This window comes from Salvelinus sp. IW2-2015, linkage group LG7 (genome assembly GCF_002910315.2).
Source record: "Salvelinus sp. IW2-2015 linkage group LG7, ASM291031v2, whole genome shotgun sequence".
Lineage (NCBI taxonomy): Eukaryota > Metazoa > Chordata > Actinopteri > Salmoniformes > Salmonidae > Salvelinus > Salvelinus sp. IW2-2015.
In genome coordinates this window covers 9,180,387-9,207,850 of record NC_036847.1, presented here as the reverse complement: position 1 = coordinate 9,207,850, position 27,464 = coordinate 9,180,387, and the positions used below count along the sequence as shown (strand labels likewise).

Below are 27,464 nucleotides of genomic sequence, written 5' to 3'. Positions count from 1 at the left end.
GTGTGTTCGTAAATTCAAKCTGGAGTGCCAGAGTGCGCTCAGAGTGCCCTCTTGGTCTTCGTAAATTCGGAGCTTGTTAGATTGTTCAGTCATAAATTCAGAGCGTTTTTCTCTCGGAGCGGTCAGAGCGCACACCGGACGCTCTGGCTGAGGAGTAGGGTTGATCGAGCGTTCTGGCCTAACAACTGCAGTAAAGCATCCAAGCTAACTGGCTCACGTTGGCTAGCTTGCTAGCTACTTCCAGACACAAATGAGAGAACACCTCACTCTGACCATTTTACTCGCCTAGCAGAGCTGATAGGCTGTTTTCATGTTATCTAGAGCGTTGGTGACTGTAACTGCAGCTGGCAATCATTTAATTACGCTGTTTTGCCAATGTTTACTGACACCGGCCATATTCAACGGGTGTTGAGCGTTCGTAAATTGCTCAGTTATTCTGCGCTCTGGCACACTCAGACGAGTACACTAAAAATGGAGTAGATAGCCAGAGCGAATTTACCAACGCACCCGTAATAACTAAATCATTATGCAATTATAAAGCAATTTCCAAAGTACTATGTAACAACAATGTTGCTATTGTAATAATCGCAAAGTTACTAAACATATATAAGAACTTCATGTCAAGTGCTCCTATATTACCTTGTCTCACTCATGAATATATATTTTTGTCATGTTGAAGCTGTAAAAGTGGTCTACTCTAATGTTGAGGTGATTCCATTTCCCTCGTGTATTTAATTAGGCTATAGGACATATTAATATTTATTTCTAAAAGCCCTCCAAACCATGTCCTTATGATCATATATTTAGACTAATTCAACTAACTTTTGTAGTTGTTGGTTCTTCATCAAATATTTGGCAGCCATCAAATAAATATATTTTTTGTTTTCAAATAACTCAATTCAAATAGCTTCAAATACTCTTTGGTTTTCTGAGAGGTGCTCAAAATACTTTCAAATACAATTTGGTTTTCTGAGACCTGAATTTGAATATAAAAGAAAATAGTTGCATTTTAGTTGAAACTCTAGATAAACTATATTCGGCTACCTCAAGTWTTTGAAATGTTGGTATGGTCAGCTCTCCCCCTGGAGAGCAGCTGCAAGTTTTTGCTCCAAACCTTCTCTAACACACCTGATTCTACTCATCAAGGTGCTGATGAATATCTCATTAGTAGCAAAAGCCTGCACGACCATCAGTATAGCTCTACGGGAGGGTTGGCCACCACTGACGTAGACTACTGTCCCTTTAACTACTGAGACGATTTCAAGCGACCAACATACTACTGGAGTGATCCTCCCCCGGATGGATTATTTATCAAGTGGTGAGTCCCATGTCGCGATTTGCGGCAATTGTGGATACGGGATCCAAGACAGCCGCCCGGAATTATATTCTTAATGACCTACAACTTCGATAACGTTATCATAACAGAGAAACTATGAAGAAAGAAGTCGATATGAAGACCAAAGAATATCTCTGCAACAGGTGTTTGAGCTATGCGTGTTGAGGCAGAGGAGAACAAGGTAGTCAGCCATCAGGTGAACTTTATCGTCGTGCGCAATTATAGGCTACCAGTATGCATGAATTATGTTAACTTTATTAACTCAATTACTAAAATGACTCGTAATTTGACAATTCTGTTGATATTATGTAAAACAACATTTGTTTTTGATAAGTAAAATGACCAAATACATGCTCATTGAAAGACACCTGTCCAAAGAAATAGGCTTTTTTCCCCTCACTTGGATGATGTATGCAGATCTCTGTCAATTCAACGAGATATGCTTCTAAATAGTGGACATACATTTGTTATCTTACTGTAATGATCACAGGACTGACATTTTATTGTTATCTACGAAGAAAATTRTTCAAGAGTTAAATAGAGGTTAAACCTCATCTAGATGCTGCGTTTATAAATACGGAGGAGTTGTCTAGCCGCAGTTATGGTGGTGGAGAGGACACTGCTTGCCTCAAGGCAGGGGGATGTACAAACTCTGAAAGTGCAATTAGCGGAGAAAGTACTGAACAGCGACGTAAAGGACCTTCTCGGAGCCTCACCTGTCCACCATGCCGCCCGTGCTGGAAAACTGACTTGCCTACGTTTCCTCGTGGAAGAAGCGGGTTTACCCGGCAACAGTTTGGCGAATAATGGCGCCAGCCCCGCACACGACGCCGCTGCCACTGGTAACCTGGCCTGCTTACAGTGGCTATTAACTCAAGGTGGATGTCGTACCGCGGTGAGTGGCGTTATTTTCTTGCTACATAGCCTACAGTAGGCCATCATTGCTTTTTAAAAAGGCTAATAGTTCCATAATACAGTCAACATCATTCATCACACAGACCTCTTGTTATCATTTTAAGACCAGTCAGAGCTCAGAGGTCTATAGGACAACTTCTAGAGCAGCAAGGTCGAGGCCTGCAGTTACTTGCATTTCCAATCCATTAGTCCTGTAGCCTAGACCTGAAAAACATAAATTAGGTATATTGTTTCCCAAGAGTAGTCATCTTGGACTAGGCCCGAGCCTACCCATCTCCCCTCTTAGGTCAGTATTTGCTTGACTGTCAAATTGAGCATTTCCTCACATTTCCAGCCTGGAAATTACATTCATCACTTCTTCACACCACTTCAGTATAACACAATTAGTCACTCAGACAGTTCTTTGACCTTTATTGTAGGCCTAAGAGGATAACCCTTGTCTCTAGTACCCCGAATGATTTATGTATATGCCTACACTAGATGACTGATAGGGGGCGCTGTGTTGAAGCCATCTGCCTAAGAGGATAACCCTTGTCTCCAGTACCCCCCAATGATTTATGTATAGGCCTACACTAGATGGCTGATAGGGGGCGCTGTGTTGAAGCCATCGTGCATCATCTTGGCACTCCCCCACCATTGTAAAACATATTTAGCATTTTATTAATATCTACATTCATTTTTGCCACATTTATTCTATTACAGACAACTTAATGCATMATTTTACATTATATTATGCAAGCTAAACATACACATAAAACATACCAAAAATATAAAACATTTTCATTAAAGTATCATTTTTAGAGATTACTAATAAAATAATTATATACATGCAATTTTGTCCTTGAATCATTTAATTGAAATACTGTAGAATTCCATTCATTCCTATGGAGGACTGCTCCTACAGGGGAGTGCCAATATGACTCACAAGTGGCTTCAAAGCCTCTCAATGGTCAATACATAGCATCAGCAATCCAGGGTTTATATACTGTACATCAGTGACTGCACCACTTTTCTTTAGGCTTGTGCAGGCTTTTGTCTCAATGACCAACACGTGGTTAGGATAATTGAGCTACTGTATATAAGGGCTAAAGGCACACCTGTTGCCATTGAGAATACCTGAGACTTGTATTAGTTATTACTCTGTAATTATCATCAATACCCATTCTAAGGGAAGTGTATCATTCCTCACCACAGCAGACTAAGTTCTATACAACAATGTCACCTATGCTGGACTAATTTGATATGATTTTTACAACAGCTTGAGAAAAAATTCACCTAGAGCCCGGGTCCTCATGCTGACTGTGTAGGGACTGGACCATTTGACAAAACGTGGGGAAAAAGTCATTTTGGTAAAAGCGCATTGATTTCCATACACAAACTTAACTCTGTCTACCCAATGGCACAGGTTACATAAATGTTTGGCCTCACTTCAGCATTCTGGGAAATATGAATGTAATATTATTGTGTAAAACTGATTGTTATAGGGTGAAAAAGACATTCACTTTCCACCCTCTATATTAATAATAAGAAGTCTGACTTGTCAATATAAAACAGCGTTTCCACCCTCTATGTTAATAAGAAGAAGTCTGACTTGTCAACATAAAACAGCGTTTCCACCCTCTATGTTAATAATAAGAAGTCTGACTTGTCAAGATAAAACAGCATTTGAACCCAATAATACATATTGGTCATTTCACACTTGAGTCAGTAGAGACATTGGTTACAAGATTTGACAAAATCCTTCTCGGTCAAAGAGTCACAAGGATGTATTCAGCTCTAATCTTCATATCTATTAGCCATAGAGTAGTGGTGCGCACCAATATTGATAATTCGATACTAATCATACGTCACTTTCCCTGAATATTAATTTACAACACATACTATAATSTCACACACCCACACTATGGATCAAACTTAAGGATTCATTGAAATATTTGAGGACATGACATTTGACTTATGAATTACTGAATGGTATTGAGTACACCATTAGTCCAATATCACCTAAACACATGTCTGAAAGTAAACTATATAATGTACCTAATCACAGGAGGTTGGTGGCACCTTAATTGGGGAGGATGGGCTCGTGGTAATTGCTGGAGCGTTATTAGTGGAATTGTATCAAATCCATCAAACACATGGTTTCCATTTATTTGATGCCATTCCATCTGCTCCGTTCCAGCCATTATTATGAGCCGTCCTCCCCTCCGCAGCCTCCACTGCTTCTTGTTTTGAAATGTAACCACTGAAATAGTAGTTTGTTTTGGCTCTGTCTAGAAGCATCTGGTAGCTGTGTTATTTCATTTGGGTACTTGAAGAGTGTTAAATCTGAACAAGGGATGAAACCCTATATAGAGCACATTCAAATGGGATTAGAAGTTTGTAAAGCGGTACCCCCTGATGACATTGTCCGCACAATTAATTTGGTTAATGACTTATCTTTCGATAACTCTATTCGCCATGTTCCAATCACTTAGTCTGGGCTAGGACTGAAAGACACTGGCATTCACACTGCTTTGTTCACTGACCAATTCAGCAAAAATGCAGTCGTAACAATGAGGAATCGATCGGTAGATAAAGGTGCTCTAAATTGACCCGTTTTGCATACCCCACCATACCAGGAGACATCCATTTCTTCATCATTGGAAAATATAAACGGTTGAGTTTGATACAATTTAAAAGCTTACAAACAGTGTTGTCAAACTATTTTATTACTTGGATTTTTTTTTAAATAAAAATTGACCTTTTGAAACCTTTAACGTGCAAACTCAGATTTTTTTTTCATAAGCAYATGTTGTAGCTTAGACCCTATTAAACATCATCTGAGGTTTTTGTGTCGTTCATTCCATGGCTTGAGACACAACATTCTCTTGACTATAGGGTGGGTGTCATTTCAATCATAGAAATCGAATTCATAKAATGGACCTATCCCTTCAGAACCCTGCAATTTGTTGGTACACGATTGAAATGTAAATTCAATTGAAATTGAAACTTCTAAATACTACCACAAAGATGACCGCTGACACACTCACGTCGAATGTCAACTTAAATCGTCAAGTCTATTCTAATAAACTCAGCAWAAAAAGAAACGTCCCTTTTTTCAGGACCCTGTCTTTCAAAGATAATTCGTAAAAATCCAAATAACTTCACAGATCTTCATTGTAAAGGGTTTAAACACTGTTTCCCATGCTTGTTCAATGAACCATAAACAATTAATGAACATGCACCTGTGGAACGGTCATTAAGACACTAACAGCTTACAGACGGTAGGCAGTTAAGGTCACAGTTATGAAAACTTAGGACACTAAAGAGGCCTTTCTAGCTTGACTCTGGAAAACACCAAAAAGAAGATGCCCAGGGTCCTGCTCATCTGCGTGAACGTGTCTTAGGCATGCTGCAAGGGAGGCATGAGGACTGCAGATTGTGGCCAGGGCAATAAATTGCAATGTCCGTACTGTGAGACGCCTAAGACAGCACTACAAGGAGACAGGACGGACAGCTGATCGTCCTCGCAGTGGCAGACCATGTGTAACAACACCTGCACAGGATCGGTACATCTGAACATCACACCTGCGGGACAGGTACAGGATGGCAACAACAACTGCCCGAGTTACACCAGGAACGCACAATCCCTCCATCAGTGCTCAGACTGTCCGCAATAGGCTGAGAGAGGCTGGACTGAGGGCTTGTAGGCCTGTTGTAAGGCAGGTCCTCACCAGACATCACCGGCAACAAGTCACCTATGGGCACATACCCACCGTCGCTGGAAGACAGGACTGGCAAAAGTGCTCTTCACTGACGAGTCGGGGTGTTGTCTCACCAGGGGTGATGGTCGGATTCGCGTTATCGTCAAAGGAATGAGCGTTACACTGAGGCCTGTACTCTGGAGCGGGATCGATTTGGAGGTGGAGGTGTCGGTCATGGTCTGGGGCGGTGTGTCACAGCATCATCGTACTGAGCTTGTTGTCATTGCAGGCAATCTCAATGCTGTGCGTTACAGGGAAGACATCCTCCTCCCTCATGTGGTACCCTTCCTGCAGGCTCATCCGACATGACCCTCCAGCATGACAATGCCACCAGCCATACTGTTCGTTCTGTGTGTGATTTCCTGCAAGACAGGAATGTCAATGTTTGCCATGGCAGCCAGACCTGATTCGATCCATTGAGCACGTCTGGGATCTGTTAGATCGGAGGGTGAGGGTTAGGGCCATTCCCCCCAGAAATGTCCGGGAACTTGCAGGTGCCTTAGTGGAAGAGTGGGGTAACATCCCACAGCAAGAACTGGCAAATCTGGTGCAGTCCATGAGGAGGAGATGCACTGCAGTACTTAATGCAGCTGGTGGCCACACCAGATACTGACTGTTACTTTTGATTTTGACCCCCCCTTCGTTCAGGGACACATTATTCAATTTCTGTTAGTCACATGTCTGTTGAACTTGTTCAGTTTATGTCTCAGTTGTGGAATCTTATGTTCATACAAATATTTACACATGTTAAGTTTGCTGAAAATAAACACAGTTGACAGTGAGAGGACGTTTCTTTTTTTGCTGAGTTGATCTATCGTTCTATGATTTCAATAGGTTTCCTATGGAGGATTGACAGTATACTTTAAAACAATGGATATCCCCATTCTAGTCAACAGTCTCTGATGTGTGGACCTCCAACCATTTCAATTGTATTCCCATTTTAGTACATTTATCAGCCAAAACGTGACACCCACCCTTTATTCAAGAGCTGTCTCTACCCGATAGCGTCACAACACAAAAACCTTAGATGATGTATAATAGGGTCTACATATGCTAATATGGAAAAAAACTGACGTTTACACGTTTTTAGATACTTGACATTGAAGGTAAAACAAAAAGAAAAATCACCAGAAATTATAAATTAGTTTGACAACCCTGTTTGTAAGCTTTTAAATGATATCAATCTCAACCGTTTTCTCTTTTCCAGTGATGAAGACATGGATGTCTCATGGAATGGTGGGGTATATAAAGTGGGTCAACTTTGAGCTCCTTTTTTTGTTTTGGCATTCAGTTCCAAAAAGTCACTTTCTAAGTACTTCTGAAATGGGCAAATATGTATGGAAGGTTTCACTCGAATCAAAAGGAGTCCTGTCAAAAAGTGATTGAATTCAAATGGATTTACCCAGTAGTGAATTTGCATAAACGTCTCAAAAGGTCTGAAAGGAAAGATGGAGCATCTCTCTTCCTCTTTCCTCTGGCTGTTCTCCAATACATGTCCAAAGGAATGGGAGTGCCTGCTGGTCAGGGAAAGAAAGCTGGTGCTGAGTTTTTTTTGTGCTTTGGTTTTGAACAGTGTCAGAGGGACTGAGAGAGACAGGGACTGAGAGAGACAGGGACTGAGAGAGACATGCAGTGATTTTAAACATGTGACACATTTTTATTACAACACATACTGGGCACTGGCATTTGCTCCGAATTAAGATTCAACAATGTCTGCAGAAAGAATGGGGTGTCAGCTATGACGTGACACATTGACATTGACTATTGAACTATACTAAGTGAAGTGGATTTATAGCCAGTAACGGAATTTCATCATGGGTTCCTGATCTGTACTACACAGAAATTAATATCCATAATTATGCATACTGTTCTCTTCATGGTGATGTATCCTAAATAGGTACACAAAGGTACAAATAGGCAATATCCTCCTTTGCATATTTGGGTATTATTCTTCACACTGGCTATTATTTTAATGAGCTCTGACTCCAAACAAGACCAAATTTGGTTGGTCCAGGCCAGAACAGACTTGGTTGGTCCAGACCAGACCAAATCTGAACCAATCATAGATATCGATGTTTCACAAGTTTGGACATGAAAGTACAGCTCAGTAGAGTAGAGTTTAGTATAGTACATTAGTGTACTATACTGAACTCTACTTTCCTTTGCTGTACTCTGCTGTACTGTACTGTACTTTTCTTTACTGTACTCTACTCTACTGTGCTGTGCTGTCCAAACTTGTGAACCCACCTGTGGTTTGTGACTGCTATAATTTCCCATTGTAGCAAATTCAATTACAGAAATTCCATTACAGATTTTTTCGGGAAATTGGATTTAACTAATATCAACACTTCTATTTAGTTTGAGAAATGTTACTGCCTTCTGTAAGTTTAAGAAACATTGCCTTGTGACTTAATTCCGTTAGCAAAAACCCACATAACTTTAAGATATTTTCACATTTCTGCCTCATGAGAATGAGGGAGGATAATGAAAGTAAACAGAAGTAACAAGTAAAGATAGACCAATCAATTAGTTCGTGTTTTTACTGATGTCAATGTTAACGGAATATCGATTTTTAATCACTTAACCTGTCTAGCCCCGGGGTTATTCCACTGAAAAGGCAGCGCGCGAAATTCAAAAAATATTTTTTGAAAAATATTTACTTTCACACATTAACAAGTCCAATACAGCAAATGAAAGATAAACATCTTGTGAATCCAGCCAACATGTCCGATTTTTTAAATGTTTTACAGCGAAAACACACCGTATATTTATGTTAGCTCACCACCAAATCAGCACAGGTAGCTTGCACAAAACCCCAATAGAGATAGAATTAGTCACTAACCAAGAAACAACTTCATCAGATGACAGTCTTATAACATGTTCAATAAATCTATGTTTTGTTCGAAAATTTGCATATTTCAGGTATAAATCATAGTTTTACATTGCAGCTACAATCACAAATAGCACCGAAGCAGCTAGAACAATTACAGAGACCAACGTGAAATACCTAAATACTCATCATAAAAGATTTATGAAAAAACATGGTGTACAGCAAATGAAAGATAAACATCTTGTGAATCCAGCCAATATTTCAGATTTTTTAAGTGTTCTACAGCGAAAACACAATATAGCATTATATTAGCTTACACAATAGCCAAAAACACACCCCATTTCCAGCAGCAAAAGTTTAGCGAGTGAAAAAACTAGCAAAAGATATATATTTTCACTAACCATGACAACCTTCATCAGATGACAGTCCTTAAACATCAAGTTATACAATACACTTATGCTTTGTTCGAAAATGTGCGATATTTAGAGCTGAAATCCGTGGTTAACATTGTGAAAACGTAGCAACTTTTTCCCCAGAATCTCCGGATATATTTCTGACACTCACCTAATCTGACCAAATAACTCATCATAAACTTTACTAAAAAACATGTTGTACAGCAAATGAAAGATACACTAGTTCTTAATGCAATCTGCTGTGTTAGAATTCTAAAAATAACTTTAGTACGACATACAGCTTACGTTATAGCGAGACAGCACCTTGCAATGAGGGCGGAAAATAGTACTAAACATTTTCCACAGAAATACGAAATAACATCATAAATGGTTCTACTTTTGCTGAGCTTCATCAAGATCTTGTACAAGGGGTCCTTTGTCCAGAACAATCGTTGTTTGGTTTTAGAATGTCCTTTTCTCCTGTCGAATTAGCAACCAAAAGCTAGCCAAGTGGCACGAAGCTGTCCATCTTCACCAAAACGCAGAGAACGGAAACCGCCAAAACTCCCGATAAACTTTCAATAATCTGATAAAACTATATTGAAAAAACATACTTTACGATGATATTATCACATGTATCAAATAAAATCAAAGCCGGAGATATTAGCCGTCTATAACGAAAGCTTTTCAGAACGCAATCCAAGGTTCCTTCCGCGCCTTGCTGAACAAAGGAAATAAGTGGTCACGTCATTCCAAGAGCTCTTGTTCGACCTCAGATCAAGCTAGACACCCCATTCCACTCTCACTGCCTCTTGACATCTAGTGGAAGGCGTATGAAGTGCATGTATATCCATAGATTTCAAGCAAATGAATAGGAAGGCCCTGGAACAGAGCCTCAATTTCAGATTCTTCACTTCCTGACAGGAAGTTTGCTGCAAAATGAGTTCTGTTTTACTCACAGATATAATTCAAACGGTTTTAGAAACTTGAGAGTGTTTTCTATCCAATAGTAATAATAATATGCATATTGTACGAGCAAGAATTGAGTACGAGGCAGTTTAATTTGGGAACGATTTTTTACAAAGTGAAAACAGCGCCCCCCTATCCCAAAGAAGTTTTAATCATTAATAAAGAAAATTGATATCAGTAWMAACACAAATAACTAATTGATTGGTATACCTTCATTTGTTACTTCTGTGAACTTTCATTATCCTCCCTCATTCTCATGAGAGAGAAATGTGAAAATATCTTTTTTTTTCTTTTTTGCTAATGGAATTAAGTCACAAGGCAATGTTTCTTAAACTTACAGAAGGCAGTAACATTTCTCAAACTAAATAGAAGTGTTTATATTAGTTGGCAGGGGTCTCTACTTCAACATTACTGTGTTTTGATTGACTTTTTCTGGTAGATATTTTCTAAGATTCCTTTTCCATCTGTTTGACCAGAAAGCCTTTGCTTATTCCTTATTTGTAGGATGTTAAATGGTAAAAAAATAAAATGTGTATATATATATGCCTTAATAAAAATTCTAAATACTCTTAGCTTTCATTTGACACCCAATTTGACACGCTCCTATAAACTTCACATGTTGTTGCTCATGGGTCCTTTTACATTGAAATGACCTTTATGCCATCAGTCTTACTAATGCTATGCAAATCACCTCTTGAATAAGCTCAGCTAAACCCTCATGACAGACCGTCCAACAACATATTAGGGGGTTAAATGAGCGGTTACTCCCCCCAAACCAATGGAATGTCTACTACTACTACTAGTACTACTTTGTCCTTTCGGTATTTTTCTGTTCAATAAATTAGTGCTAGTAAAAGGACTAGACTAATAAGTGCTCCCTTCATTACCGCCACATACACTGAGTGTACAAAGCATTAGGAACACCTGCTCTTTCCATGACATAGACTGACCAGGTGAAAGCTATGATCCCTTATTGATGTCACTTGTTAAATGAGCTCCCGAGTGGTGCAGCGGTCTAAGGCACCTCATCTCAGTGCTAGAGGTGTCACAACAGACCCTGGTTCGATTCCAAGCTATATCACAACCGGCCGTGATTGGGAGTCCCATAGGGCGGCGCACAATTGGCCCAGCGTCGTCCGGGCTAGGTTTGGCCGTGGTAGGCCGTCATCGTAAATAATAGTTTGTTCTTAACTGACTTGCCTAGTTAAATAAAGGTAAAACATTTTTTTTTCATTAAATCCACTTCAATCAGTGTAGATGCAGGGGAGGAGACAGGTTAAAGAAGGATTCTTTTTTTCTGTTCTGAAGGTAAAAGGGGGTGCAACTCAATATAAGAAAGGTGTTCCTAATGTTTTGTACACTCAGTGTATGTTCACCATTCACTGCTAGGCTTGAGTGGCTGTCTGACCATACAACCACCACAAAGAGTGTCACTGATTGGCTGACATTTGTATATGGTCTCTCTTCCGATTAGTAATGTAATCTAGATGAGGTTTGACACAGTGGGTGCTCCTTGTTGGTTTCCACACGATGTCAATGGGTCACTGACATCGCTTCAGAGCATCCTTGACACACACCGCTTGTTTTGTGAAAGTGGTTTCTGGTGCAAACACTTGATACCCGAATCAGATAATAGATTAACGTCTATTAAAGTATTCATCAGGGTTACCCTACACTGAGTGTACAAAACAATAGGGACACCTTCCTAATATTGAGTTGCACCCCCTTTTGCCCTCAGAGCATCCTCAATTCGTCAGGGCATGGACTCTACAAGGTGTCAAAAGCGTTCCACAGGGATGCTGGCCCATGTTGACTCCAATGCTTCCCACAGTTGTGTCAAGTTGGATGGATGTCCTTTTTGTGTCGGACCATTCTTGATACACACGGAAAACTGTTGAGTGTGAAAAACCCAGCAACGTTGCAGTTCTTGACACACTAGGTAGGTGCGCCTGGCACCTAGGTGCGTAGGTGCGCCTGGCACCTACGACCATACCGTGCAAAGGCACTTATGTATGTGTGCCCTCTGAATGGCACACATACATAATCCACGTCTCAATTGTCTCAAGGCTTAAAAATCCTTCATCCTTCTTTAACCAGTCTCCTCCCCTTCATCTACACTGATTTGAAGTGGAGTTAACAAGTGACAATAAGGGATCATAGTTTTAACCTGGATTCACCTGGTCAGTTGGTCATGGAAAGAGCAGGTACACTCAGTGTATATGTCTTCAACGATAGTTTCATATTCATTTTTCAATCACTTGTGTCATCTCCTTAAATATATCTTGAATGCAGAGCATACTGATGATCAATGTCATCTTTGTGATTCAAGACCACGCAGGATGTTACCATTTAAATGAATCAGCATTAAGTCTTGAAACCTGACTTTGATATTTCCTGTGTCTTTCCTCTTCCGTAGGACCGGGATAGTTCTGGAGCCACCGTTCTCCACCTCGCCTCCCGGTTCAGCCATCACGAGATCACAGATTGGCTGCTGAAGAGCGGGGAAGCGGACACTGGGGCGTCCACAGACACTGGGGCCCTGCCTGTCCACTATGCTGCTGCCAAGGGAGACCTGCCCTCCCTCCGTCTCCTGTTGGGACACAGCCCAAAGTAAGAGCGCCAATGCTAACGCTAAGCTAACCCACTTACTAGGCATTATCCATATACTATCCACACTAGGGCTGTGACAAGTTGACAGTTTTGCTTAATGTTTAAACTGCCAATTTTTAAAAATCATTTTGCCATTAAAACGATCAGAAAAAATCATACAATTCCAGACAGTAGAATTCCAGGCAGTAGAATTACAGTAGAATTCCAGGCAGTAGAATTCCAGACAGTAGAATTCCAGACCTTAGAATTCCAGGCAGTAGAATTCCAGACCTTAGAATTCCAGGCAGTAGAATTACAGACAGTAGAATTCCAGGCAGTAGAATTCCAGGCAGTAGAATTCCAGACAGTAGAATTCCAGACAGTAGAATTCCAGACAGTAGAATTCCAGTAGAATTCCAGACAGTAGAATTCCAGGCAGTAGAATTACAGTAGAATTCCAGACCTTAGAATTCCAGACCTTAGAATTCCAGACCTCAGAATTCCAGACAGTAGAATTCCAGGCAGTAGAATTCCAGACAGTAGAATTCCAGTAGAATTCCATGCAGTAGAATTACAGTAAAATTCCAGGCAGTAGAATTCCAGACCTTAGAATTCCAGACCTTAGAATTCCAGGCAGTAGAATTCCAGGCAGTAGAATTCCAGGCAGTAGAATTCCAGACAGTAGAATTCCAGGCAGTAGAATTCCAGACAGTAGACTTCCAGACAGTAGAATTCTGCTCCGGCGTAAAATGTTCTGTATTCTTTCCCTAACAATATGGTATGGTAGCTAGATGTGTTTTATTTCTACTAAATGGCTTGGTAAGTCACGGTATTTAACAAACTTTAAAGTACTTAGGAGAGAGTGGTCTGCACACAGGCAGCAGTCAAGCAGGCTGCGCGCAGCAGCTCGAGATTATTTGATTGACAGTTCTGGTTGAAAAGTGATGGATTTGAGTGCGGCTTCAGAAGTGGCATTCCTTTACAGACAATAAAAATGTCAGTTTATATCACCAGAGAAGTTTTCGTGTCGGCATTTAAAAAACCATAGTGTAGCCTACCCTAACAGACAGACAAACAAACATGCAGTAGTGGAGGATGCTTTCAAAGGGCCACATTCCATTATGTCTGAAAAGCGTAATCAATACAGCCTAGGGGTAGCCATTTGTAATTTCATATGAGGCAAAAACGAAGAGTAGGCTAGATGCAAGACTGGCCTGATGACATCGGTGCCATGAATAGGCTATGGTTTTCTACACGCAACAGACCGAAGACTGAACACACGCTTGCATCATTAGCAAAGACACAGAGCAGGCAGGCCAGCATGAGGGAGTGAGCGGCAGAAGGCAAAAGGCAGAAGAAGCCTGCTCATATGTTTTGGTAATTTGCATCTTGCAATGTCTTGTCTTGCATGCCTTGCAAATTCACCAAGTAGCTTAAAGTTCACCTCTTCCTCTGGTTTTATTTGAATTACACAACTTCTCCAGGCCTTTCTAGCCTTTCGGCTGTAACATGGAAAATAATTTGTTTTGTGATAAGTCAACTGTGATTTTAATTAATGTGGGGGGGGGAAACTAAAAACATTGTTTTTCRGTTAGGGATTTTTCTTAACGTAAAGGATCCCAACTTCATTTAAATGTTTTAACGTTTAAACGTTCACACCACTAATCCACACACAGGGTTTATGTAGCTAACCCTGACAGGATTTTGGGATGTTTGAGTGTTATTATTATTATTTTTTACTGTGATTTGATCGTTACTAACATTTAAAGTTAACCCAAATAGGAGTCCCAACTTCAATCACCCTAACCATTGTGCCGAGCATTACTTCACAACCCAATATTTGTTCTGGTGTTAACACTTTCCCTGCTCCTAACTCTCACCTCTACTATGAACTTTTCCCTAAGGCTCAACTTAAAACTTCTCTAGGATAGGGGGCAGCATTTTCATGTTTGGATGAAAAGCGTGCCCAGAGTAAACTGCCTCCTACTCAGTCCCAGATGCTAATATATGCATATTATTAGTATTGAATAGAAAACACGCTGAAGTTTCTAAAACTGTTTGAATCATGTCTGTGACTATAACAGAACTTATTTGGCAGGCAAAACCCCAAGGACAAACCATTCAGATTTTTTTTTTTTGAGGTCACTCTCTTTTCAATGAGGTTTCATTGGGAATCAAGATTTCTAAGGGACCTTCCTGCAGTTCCTATCGCTTCCACTGGACGTCAACAGTCTTTAGAAATTGGTTGAGGTTTTTCCTTTGAGAAATGAAGAAGTAGCCATGTTCAGAATGAGGCTCCAGTGAAGTGTACTGTTTGTTAGAGGCGCGTGACCAGAAAGCATGCTACACATTGTTTTCCTCCGGTATTGAACACAGATCATCCCGTCTTCAATTTTATTGATTATTTACGTAAAAAAATGCCTAAAGTTGTATTACAAAAGTAGTTTGAAATGTTTGGACAAAGCTTACAGGTAACTTTTGAGATATTTTGTAGTCACGTTGTGCAAGTTGGAACCAGTGTTTTTCTGGATCAAACACGCCAAATAAATTGACATTTTGGATATATATCAACGGAATTAATCGAACAAAAGGACCATTTGTGATGTTTATGGGACATACAGAAGAAGTGCCAACAGAAGAACCTCGTCAAAGGTAAGGCATGAATTATATCTTTATTTCTGTGTTTTGTGTCGCGGCGGGAGGGTTGAAATATGATGGTCTGTGATTGTTAGCTGGGGTGCTATCCTCAGATAATAGTTTGCTTTCGCCGTAAAGCATTTTTTTAATCTGACACGTTGGCTGGATTCACAACAAGTGTAGCTTTAATTTGGTATATTGAATGTGTGATTTCATGAAAGTAAAATTTTTATAGTAATTTATTTGAATTTGGCGCTCTGCATTTTCACTGGATGTTGGCCAGGTGGGACGCTACCGTCCCACATATCCCAGAGAGGTTAACACTAACAACTAACACTACCTAGACAGTAAAGGCCCGTTCAGATTCACTAGACTTGTTACCAGCGGCAGTCTCGTAAACCACCAGATAAAACAAATTCTGTTGACATTAGCTACACTTACCGTGGCTTCGGCAACACTACTAAAGACACTGATAACTGCAAGCTACGTAGTACACAATATTTTCAAGTCATTTTGGGCCGTGCTATATGATGGCCGTAATTTTCAGCACGTATACAGGTGCACACAGCGTCGAACGAGCCGAGCACTTGCTCAAGTCCGGATTGTGGAATCTATTTTCAACACATTACCTGTTACTGGTTCTTCAGGGAGTAACAAAGATGAAGTAATGTCATCGCTGAATTCACGTTATGTTTGCTATTTCATGCAGCTACCGAATAGAAAGCCACCGAATTCAACTCACACACATATCATGCATATCAATATATTTAGGCATAATTATTGATCATACTGACCTGAAGTATTGGTTAGCATACATTTTTTGGCACATCAGTCACAGAAAAGGGATGGGGAAAGGGTAGGCTAGACTCAGTTAATCTGATTTTGTTCATCAAATGAAAATCATTCATCTCTGATTGACAGTATTCAGGTATTATTGCATGTTTACTAACCAATCGCAGTGAAATTAGATACAATTTAGTCATGATCAGTTTCATATTTCATTCAGTTAAGTTTTTAGATTGGCTTGAGAGCGGCGTTGATGTTGTTGGTTGGCTAGCAAGCAAAACTTGACGTTACATATCGTTCACTTTTGGGCAAACTGGCCCAGCCACTTGGTAGCTAGCTATCGTTAGTTCAAATAAAACAAAATGATGTACTAGTATGAAATTGCAATTGTAAACTATAAAGTATAAACCCACCATAATGATGTTGGTGAAGAAGTTATGAGTGAGGTCCCAGGTGGCGGGTCCTGCAATTCATCAGACAGTCCTTGCACTTACAATCCCACTGCCATCTTGACGCATAGCACTGCCCACTTCGTGAAATGGCATGAAAATAGTGTGTCCCCTGGCTACATTCCCCCTGCACACCTCTAGTACTGTAAATCTCACAGTAGACAGTTTGGAAGAATCCTATAAGAACAGCATCTAAACCATTAAAAACTTCAATAATACAACATGATATACAGATACACCAATTCACAAGCATGTGCAGGCATTGTAAGATTGTTTATTTTCCCATTTGCAAACTGTTATGAATTTTATGAATAATGACTAAATGTGGTATACATTTAACGTAGAACTATAACTAACTGAATTCTACCCTGTTTTTCTGTAATGATAAATAATGTTAGTTCATAAGAAAGAGGTTATGTAGCATGTACCTGGGAAGAGAGGAATGTATGTGTGTGCCTAAAGAAAACAAAGTGGATCATTAAACTGGATCATTGAACTATGTTTGAACCGACCCGGCTGTAACTCTGGGGAGATAAGATAGGACAGGGAGAGCCCCTCCAGGTTTCCCGTATCTGGTGGGGACTGGAACTGTCAGTTGATTGGTAATAAACTATGGTGAGACTTCAGGAGAAAATCCTAATGCTAGTGTGGATGTATGGGCGTAGGTTAAGAGAATATTATAAAAGGAACGTCTTTGTATATGCGCAGGAGCGCTCTCGTAAATAAATTTTCTGACTATCGTAGCTGGGCCTCCGTCTGATTCATTTCAACCAGTTTCCTACAAATTCTGGGTTTCAGGCTGAGTAGTTAATTGAATTGGGTTTATGAACATCGAGAACATAATTCTCATGACACAAACTCAAATTACAAAACGAGTCAAACACAGCTAGCTAGCTAACAACATTATGACTAGGTTACCACTAGGGATGCACGATATATCGGTGAACGTATCGGAATCGGACGATATTAGCTAAAAATGCCAACATCGCTATCGTCCGACGTCTAGTTTAATGCCCCGATGTGCAAAACCGATGTCAAAGCTGACGTACATACCTATATAGCATAGGGACATGATGTAAGGACGCCATGTAAAATTTTGCGCTATACGTGCAACACAGCATTCCTAAACTAGCCCACAATGTCTGCTGTGTGGATCGTGCAGTCATTTGAAAGAGTAACAAAATTTCAGCGAGGCAACTCAAAGGCGAAATCCATTAAAGCCAAGATAATGGAATTCATTGCCCTTGACAATCAACCGTTCTCTGTCGTGGGTGATGTTGGCTTTCGCCGACTGGTCGAGCACCAGTACACACTACCAAGCGCACTGTTTTTCAGACGTTGCCCTCCCGGAGTTACACAGTAATGGCGTCACTGCTATTAGCTTCACGACATACATTTGGTTCTTTGCGTGTCAAAAAAGATACGGTAGCACTGTCAAAGCTGTACAAAAAAAGTCTGCAAACAAGTAAACACCGGCTACGAACGATGTGTTTACAATACCGCATTGGTAATAAAGCATAATTTGTTCGACCGCAACTTCTGGGGTAGCTAGCTTTAGCTTGGTACTGAGCTAGCACCAATACAACCAGCCTGAAAACAATGACCAGTAGAACCTGCAGTCATTTTCATTATTCTTAACAATGATTTAGGAATCCTTGTGAGTAAATATTAGCTAGGTTGCCACTTGTTGTTCGCCTATTGAAATTGAACTTCAGTTCATGAAAATAAATTGCTAGCCAGCTACTTAACCCTAGTGTTATTTGACGTGTATCTTTTTTGACACACAAAGACCCAAACTGTGTTCCATAGAAATCCTGGTTGAGAATGAAACAGCTGAACAAATGAACAATGAAACAGCACAGCAAGTAAGTGAAAGAAATTGGTTTTGATGATGTTTTACTGGTAATGGGGACATACGTAAATGCCAACAAAATTACTTTTTGGTCAGTGTAGTGTGTGTGTCTGTGTGTGTAACCTTTATTTAACTAGGCAAGTCAGTTAAGAACAAATTCTTATTTACAATGACGGCCTGGACGACGCTGGGCCAATTGTGCGCTGCACTATGGGACTCCCAATCACGGCCGGATGTGATACAGCCTGGGTTCGAACCAGGGACCGTAGTGAAGCCTCTTGCACTGAGATGCAGTGCCTTAGACCGCTGCGTCCATGTGTGTGTGTTAACTATTTAACTGTACTAGAATGCTTAAAAGGCAGCTAAAATTGTAAATATCGGTATCTGAGTTTTTTTGACAAGGAAAATATTGGATATCGGTATCGGCCAAAAATGTAATATCGGTACATCACTAGTTACCACCAAGTCTAGTTACAGTATATATATAAAAAATACTACAGCTCTCAAATACAGAAGTGCATGAACATTATCATACAGTATCATATGCATTATACAGAGCTCGGTAGCAAGCTAAACAAATAATGTAGGCTATTCAATTCATAATGGATTACTGTTGCTAGCTAGCTAAACCAGCCATCTAGATTATATTACAATTTAAGATAATTACCTCAAACAAACTAGGCTTCGTTTTATCAAATAGTGCAAATCATTCATGTTAGAATCATTAAATGGGATGTAGCTAAGCAAATTTTGCCTGAAAACTTTAGCTACTAGCTAATTCAAAGTCTTAGGAGTTGTCTCACTCATTGAGCTATAATGTTAGCACTCAGATGCCAGGGTTTTTGATGGATCAAAAAGGGGCTTAGGTGGTGGGCGTGGCAGGGGGCATGGCAATGGGCACTATCGGTGGGGCAGATTTCAGAGCCAATTTTCCTGCAATTCTAAGAATTGCTCAATGGAGCCKAGAACTGCAAAAATGTAAGTTCATTTCCTGCAATTCTACATATTTTGCCATGGAGCTGAGAGAACATCTAGCAGTTTTGAAAATAATTTCCTGCACTTCTATGCATTTTGCAATGCCCAATGCTGTTATTTTGCTCAAACAAAAATCAATACTGTTAAATAAATAGTTTTTGGAATTTACAATACCCCTGACTGTTTAGCTTTTATTTTGGTGATTGTTAGTTCTCAAAGATTATATAATATAAAATATATAGGTCCATTATCTTTTCTAGTCGTTTAAGTTTACACTGAAAACATTTTTTGATCCCAAAARGTAATATTAATAAATAAATAAAAGAGTATATAATATTGAAATGTTAAATTGTTTTTACAGTTTAGACTTAGGTGTCCCGAAAAAGAGCTTACCCAAGGGTTTCTATGGCAGAAAAATCCCTGGATGCACTTTTGCCAGCTGTTTTGTTAAGGCCACACAAACAGGATATTACTGCATTTGAAGGTAAAAGACAAATAAAAGACAAAAAATATAAGTAAAATGTCTAGACATTTCAGCCGTTAAAAAAACATTGCTCCGCTATTAAGATTTTTACTGTAGGAGCATTTGGCTACACGAGACAATTCTGTTTACATTCGACGGCTCGGAGGGAGGTTACTCCCTCCCAAAAAAGGCTTGCCAGCGACCTCCGGAGTTGGCGCAGGAGATGTGACAATTTTGCAAGATTACTGTAAAAGGTCGAGCCGAGTGTATTTTCTCAAACTTTAGAGAATCTCTTGCAGTGAGAATATACTTTAAGTGAACACTAAGACATGGCAGCCATCTTTATCTCTTAATTGGTAGCCTACTGTGGGCCTTAGATATTTCCTAAGTCAACAGGACTGCCACAGAATACTACGTTTTCACAGTTATGTTGAGCATTTTTGGGGCATTACATGCAGATAATCATCTGCCTTAACTCGTAGTTTTCCGTAATAATAACATGGTTAACGCTTAAGATTAATTAAGGCAAATAAGCCAATAACCCTAACCCATTTATAAGCATTTTTAATGACTTATTAATGAAAGCTACTGTAAAGTGGTATTAAAAACATTACAGAGACTCAGGCTCTGATGCATGTTTTGATTCAGTGATTTGTCTTTTGTCAACACTACGGGCTAACAAGGGATTTTCAAGAGATCACGGATGTTGCCAGGGAATCTGACACTTGCTTTTTTGGCAACTGTTGAGTAAACTAGTCACCTTCAGTTCAAATCACATGATGAAATACTTCCTAAAAGAATGACCTCAACCATGGCCAAATATGACATTTGCTGCCTTTTTTGCTGAATTGTCCTCAGGGGCTAAATGATCGATTGTCCTGGATTAATAATAATGTTGTCACATATAGGACGTCCCCTGCTCATCGCTTGATTTGTCATGATAATCGTGCATTGGTTTTGTCGTGTAGAATCTAATTTGTGTGTGTGTGTGTGTGTGTGTGGACATGTGTGTGGTGTTTGTTGTGAGAGAGGTGTGTGTGTGTAATGTTATTGAATGTAGGTGCTAATCACTGTTGCACTACAGGAGCCGTGCCACAGAGAGAACATGGAGCCATATGGCCTTACGATTGTCATGGACACATGCCAAGGCATTAGCAACACTGAGTGCCCATGCAGGGTGTGATATTCAATCAAAGAACTGCTGTCTGTCAACATCAGTTAAATTGTGGTTAGGGTTGAGGAGAGGGTGGGAGATGGGGTTGAGGCAATAGGGTGGGAGATGGCATAAACAAAATTTTGTCTAAGTGGAAACAGGTTTTTAGAAATTGTTGCAAATTTATTAAAAAAATATATAAACAGAAATACCTTATTTACTTAAGTATTCAGACCCTTTGCTATGAGACTCGAAATTGAACTCCGGTGCATCCTATTTCCATTGATAATCCTTCAGACGTTTCTACAACTTGATTGGAGTCCACCTATGGTCAATTCAATTTATTGGGCATGATTTGTAAATGCACACACCTGTCTTTACAAGGTCCCACAGTTGACAGTGCATGTCAGAGCAAAATCCAAGCCATAGAAGGAATTGTCTGTAGAGCTCAGAGACAGGATTGTGTCGAGGCACAGATCTGGGGAAGAGTACCAAAAAATGTCTGCAGCATTGAAGGTCCCCAAGAACACAGTGGCCTCCATCATTCTTAAGTGGAAGAGGTTTGGAATCACCAAGACTCTTCATAGAGCTGGCCACCCATCAAAAACAGAGAAATTGGGGGAGAAGGGCCTTAGTCAGGGATGTGAACCCGATTGAACATCTCTGGAGAGACCTGAAAATAGCTGTGCAGCAACGCTCCCCATCCAACCTGACGGAGCTTGAGGGGATCTGCAGACAAGAATGAGAGAAACTCCCCAAATACAGGTGTGCCAAGCTTATAGCGTCATACCCAAGAAGACTCGAAGCTGTAATTGCTGCCAAAGGTGCTTCAACAAAGTACTGAGTTAAGGGTCTGAATACTTATGTAAACGTGATATTGCAGTTTTCATAGTTAATACATGTGCAGAAAGTGCTAAAAACCTCTTTTTGCTTTGTCATTATGGGGTATTGTGTGTAGATTGATGAGGGGGAAAAACGATTTAATGCATTTTAGAATAAGGCTGTAACGTAACAAAATGTAGAAGTCAAGGGGTCTGAATACTTTCCGAATGCACTGTATATGAAGAGCATGTTTGCAGAACATAGAGAGACAACAGTGTAATGTTTGAGCCTATAGCCTAACCAATAGATAAGCAATGGGAACATCCTGGTGGTTGCAAAGGAATAAAATATGATAGGGAACAGATAGCCAGCTGCCACTTAAGGCCTCATCAAGGCTGTCCAATGGGACTGTTCTGTTCACTTCAACATGCGGCACAGATCATTCACCTCTGCCATAAACCTATAGAAATAAGCTGATTTAAAAATTAAAAATAAATGTATGGCCCGATCTCTAAGAGTGAGAGTGACAATAATGACCCCTAAATGGCTGAAGAGGTGGAGTCTGAGGGCTATAGGCTAGTGTTCTGGTGTTGGAGTTTGGGGCCTACCTACCAAGAACTCCAGTGTTGTCTAGGTGCAACCCAGACATGTGCGTAGCTCCTGAATCTTTAATTGGCCCCAGAGACGTGGCTGTGCCTGATAGCATTGCTCCATTCACTCCTGCCTCTTCCCTTCCCCCACCCCTCATGCTATTTACCGCTGCAGCCATGGTGACACACAGTAGCGAACCAGCGATAAGCTAATGAGGGAAAACAATACAGGCATGAAGAAGGGGACCGCTTTCTAGTCGTCTCTGGCATTGTTTAGCCGAGGCCTTTTGCTGTGGGGAGATAGCATTGTTATATCACGGTTTATTATACGACGTAGAACATAATGTTATCTTATGGATTTCAAAGGGTAATTGGCCTGTTTGACAGCTGTTACCTTAGCTCTCAGAAATCACAAGGGAGGCAACCCCTCACAAGGGAAGCATTTCTCCTTTATCATACGACACTGTTCCTTCATTTATTTTTATTGAGCACTAGTTAGCGGAATGTAAAAAGCTACATTCAGCATCATGGTTTAGTCCCCTATAGTTTCCCTTTCCTGTTGGTAGTAATCCGACTTAGTTAGCTGCACAGAATGTGGTAAGGATTGGATTTGTCTAGAGCACGTTATTACAGATGGATGGTTTCAAGGCCTTGGAAACCCACATGCTAAACATTTGCTCAATTTACAGTGCAGAAAAAAACATCAAAAGCCCTAGAATCCATTCCACAGATCACCTCTAAAGTTCTTTGATGATTGACTCCAAGGCAAGCCATTCATGTGCAACTGTTCTCACATTTGTACTTTTTGTTTTAAATTTTTACAAAGTTGAGTTAGGCTGACCATTCTAAAACTGTACGGTGAAATCGTCAACCTACATCACAGTTCTGACAGCACAACATACCGTGGGAAGTGTTCCATTGTTTAGCCTAATATTGTACTATATTTGCACAAAACGGATTACTAAAGTTATACAACTGTTTTGTGAAATGGCTGTTTAGTTACGGTAACTTAGTTAGCTGTCAACTGTTTGTCTGGACAAGTAGTCAGTTGTCAGGCACTCCGCTGCAGCTATGAAGCGAAGCCAATTTTATTTTACCTTTATTTAACTAGGCAAGTCAGTTTAATTAAGAACAAATTCTTATTTACAATGACAGCCTAGGAACAGTGGGTTAACTGCCTTGTTTAGGGGCAGAACTACAGATATTTACCTTGTCGCTCAGGGATTTGATCTAGCGACGTTTTGGGTACTGGCCCAATGCTCTAACCACTAGGCTACCTGCCGGGGCGGCAGTGTGAGGTGTGTGAGCCTAGTGTAATGTGAGGTGTGATCCATAGTCAACATGCCAAGTACTCAGCTGTCAGCAGTGTGCTGCTCATTAGGCTATGTCTGTCTGTCTTTTGTGGTAGAAAATGGCGATAGGGATGCAGGACTGACGCAGATTAAGTTCCTAGACAATGGCCACCAAATGTATGGGCCTGGGCTCAAAGGGCTGAATCTGTGAATTGTACTTCCCTGTCATCCTGTGTCTCCACAAAGCTAACAGGATGACGTGCTGTGTCTCCGCTGATAGTGCTGCTGGAACATAAAAGACAGGCGACGAACTGGCAATAAACCTCAGCGAGATGGTTGCACAGACTCACAGAGAAAGCGAGAGAGAAGGAACATGTTATGCAATCAATTAGCGCAGATTAAGAGCTTTGCCAGGGCTTAATTGCAGCATGGGGTCAAAAGGGGTGGGGCGACTGCTGCCGACTGAGGGCCATAAAATCTACTTTTGAGACATTCTAGATGCCCAAGTGTTCATGGTGGGTGAACTTTCAGCAGCATCTCTCTCTCTCTGGGTCTAAAGTAGGGATAGGCAACCCTGTTCCTGGAGTGCTGCAGGTAGTGCAGGATTTTGTTCCAACTAGGCACCACATCTGACCAATTTAGCTAATTGATCAGTTCAATGATTGCCTAAATTCAACACACCTGGTCTTCCAGGTCGGTAAAATGAAAAACATGAAGTGCCTGCGGCACTCCAGGACCAGGGTTGCCTACACCTGCTTTAGACCCAGAGAGCGAGATGCTGCTGGAAGTTCACCCACCGTGACACTCGGCAGAACGTCTCAAGTATATTTAGAGTGTAGGATTTGGATTAGCCTAATGCACTTCCACTTTTCCCACGTCCCTTTTCCATGCTATATTTTCTGCCTAGCCAATTATAGTATATGGATATTTAGCGCAACTATGTTAGGGTCATTGTTAGGGTCAAAGGAGGTATAAGTTGAAGGTTAAAAGCTATTTTGGGGGGGGATTAGAATCTTTAACTTTCTAAGAATATATCTTGTTGAGTCTAGCAATGTATTGTTGTGTCTGGATTCATCCAAGTCTGTAAACCGCTATTGATGTTGTTTATCAAAAAACAAATATATACAGTCCCATCCAAAATTATTGGCGCTCTTGATAAAGATGAGCAAAAAACAATATAAAATGAATAATAAAAATACTGAGCTATATTGTATGCTCAACAAATGGAAAATTATTTTATGCTTTTACAATTACTCAGAAAAAGAGATTGTTTAACAAGTAATAAAAAAAATCTCAAAGATAGGTGTCAAAATTATTGCCACCCCTGTTTTCAATACTCTGGCACCCTCCCCTTTCGAGGATAACTGCACTGAGCCTTCAAAAAAATGGGATTGGTGAACACATTGGGATGGATATAGACCATTACTCCATACAGAATTTTTCCATATCCTTTAGTCTGCGCTTATGGATTGCCCTCTTCAATTCAAACTAGAGGTTTTTGATGGGGTTCAAGTCCGGATACTGAGATGGCCATAGCAAAATGTAGATTTTTTTTTATGGCCAATTAACATTTCTTTGTGGATTTTGATGTGTGCTTGTCTTGCTGTAAGATTCCCTTGTGCCCAAGTTTCAGCCTCCTGGCAGAGGCAGCCACGTTTTTGTCTAAAATGTCCTGTGAATTTTTTTGTTACTAACAACCTCATGCTAATCACATTAGCCTATGTTAGCTCAACCGTCCCGGGGGGACACTGATCCCGTAGATGTTAAACTGAGATGAATTTTAAAAAGTAGAATGTTAATGCGGATGTCATTTTGTTTGATTTTATTTCTAAGAATCTTTAGGTGTGCCAATACTTTTGACCCATCTTTTTGAGAAAAAAAGTATTGCTTAAACAAAATCGCTTTCCAAATGAATATAGTTTTCCAATTTTTTGGAGCATTCGATATAGCTCAGTATACATTTTTTTGTCATCTTTATCAATGGTGCCAAAAAATGTCTATATACTGTATGAGGGTGCAGGTAACAGTAAGCTAGAAAAAAACAAAATAGTAACACCTAATAATTGTTCAGAATGTAAGTAATTTTAACTTTTTTGGTGGGGGGGTGTATGCTGGTTAAACTATGTCATTTCTTCAGTCCTCTGTAACACTATGGAGGAAACTTTTCTCGTCATGGGTCACTTAATTATTTAAACAAGAAAAGCCACTGAGAACGCAATAAGCTTTTATCAGGCAAGAAGCCTATTAGTGTGACAACATCAATTACTTTGCTAATAATGAAGATAAGATTGCCCTTTGTTAMATACACTGAACGTGGAGGAAGGGAGAATGGTGTGTATTGTATCCAGTAATAGTGGAGGCAATTTGAAGTTGACAAGTTACAAACGAACAAAATTGCTCGTGTGCATGTTTTTGTTGAGGGTGTGTGGGACGGGGTATCATCTATTGTCACACTTTGTATTTCTACCCTCGCACAAAGACAAGCCTCTTTGTTAAGCCCTTTTGAAATCTACACCTGTACTCCTAAAGCAATTCCTTTAGTGGAGTACCTGAGTCTGTGTTGGCTAAAACTCAGTATTCACCCTTGTCATGAGGCATCTCATAAGAGCACATAGACACCTTGATGCAGTTTCTATCCAGTGTTAAGTGTATTTGAGGGGGTTTGTGTGTTGCGTCAATGTTTGCATGTTTAGTGTCAGCCCCTTTCCATAAACATACTGTATGTTGCGCACCCTCTCCAGACCCCGGGATGCAGGAGAGCTCCGGCCCACTTTAGTTACACTCATGAATTATGCAGCCATCTGCCTACTTCCTGATGATAGAACTGCAGATTAGGTCCCCTTCCTGTGGTGAAATATTTAAAGGGCACTTGTTTTTACCTGGAACCTCGCCCCAAATGCACCCCAAGGATGCCCCGTTGGTCACACCTAAGATTTGGGGCTTTGTCATATTTTCAAGGAACAAAACAAAGGAGGTGTTACTTAAGGTGTTACGTTTTGGATCCAGGAAACGTATACATCGTCCAAATATAGCTTTAGTAACAACCTCGACTCAGTCGAGTAAGTTGTTGGCTTGGGTTCTAACTGCTATTCCGTGAGGGGAAACTGGGTGCAATTGTGTTTGGTTTGAGGGGAGACACCCTTCCTCCTTTACCCCTCCCCCTCTTTACATCTCTTTTCCTCCCTCCCTTTGGCCTGTCACCACTTAGTGCCACCTGGTTAACCCTGAGATAGTGAGGAACAGAACCAGCAGGGTAGTAAGCCTCTTACTGGACTCATTGCCCGCTTGTCAGTCAGTGTCCAAATAAAGCAAGGCTGTATGGGATTTAGAGGGGAAGCACTTCACTTCACTCCTTGAACTCCCTCTGTGACTAGGAGATCTGGGGCAAGCAGAGGCATTGTCATTGGATGGGGCAAAGAATTCTCCACTGCCAAGTTGGCCTTTGGGGAACGGGGAGAACAGGGAGGGCGGAGTGTGGCTCCAGGGGGTGGAGTTGGCTCGATGTGCTAGTCAGAATACCTCCCCCAGTCATGGCTACTTGGACTGGAGCCTCATGGAAAGGATCCTTAAGGTGGCATCTCGGACCGAGSTTATTCCAAGGGCTGTTATGAAGTTATGTTGACCTGTCAGTGATTAGATTAGTTTGGGTACAAAGAAAACCTCCTAGAATA

At 40.5% G+C, this 27,464-nt stretch overlaps 1 protein-coding gene across 1 annotated transcript in view; it reads left to right on the top strand.

The window, feature by feature from the left end:
* Positions 1-1,305: 1,305 nt before the first annotated feature.
* espn (espin) overlaps positions 1,306-27,464 on the top strand; it is a 104,913-nt gene continuing 78,754 nt past the window's right edge. Inside the window, 2 exon segments of the mRNA XM_070444414.1 lie at positions 1,306-2,231; positions 12,602-12,795. Coding sequence (XP_070300515.1) covers positions 1,938-2,231; positions 12,602-12,795 — 488 coding nt within the window. The 5' untranslated portion in view covers positions 1,306-1,937.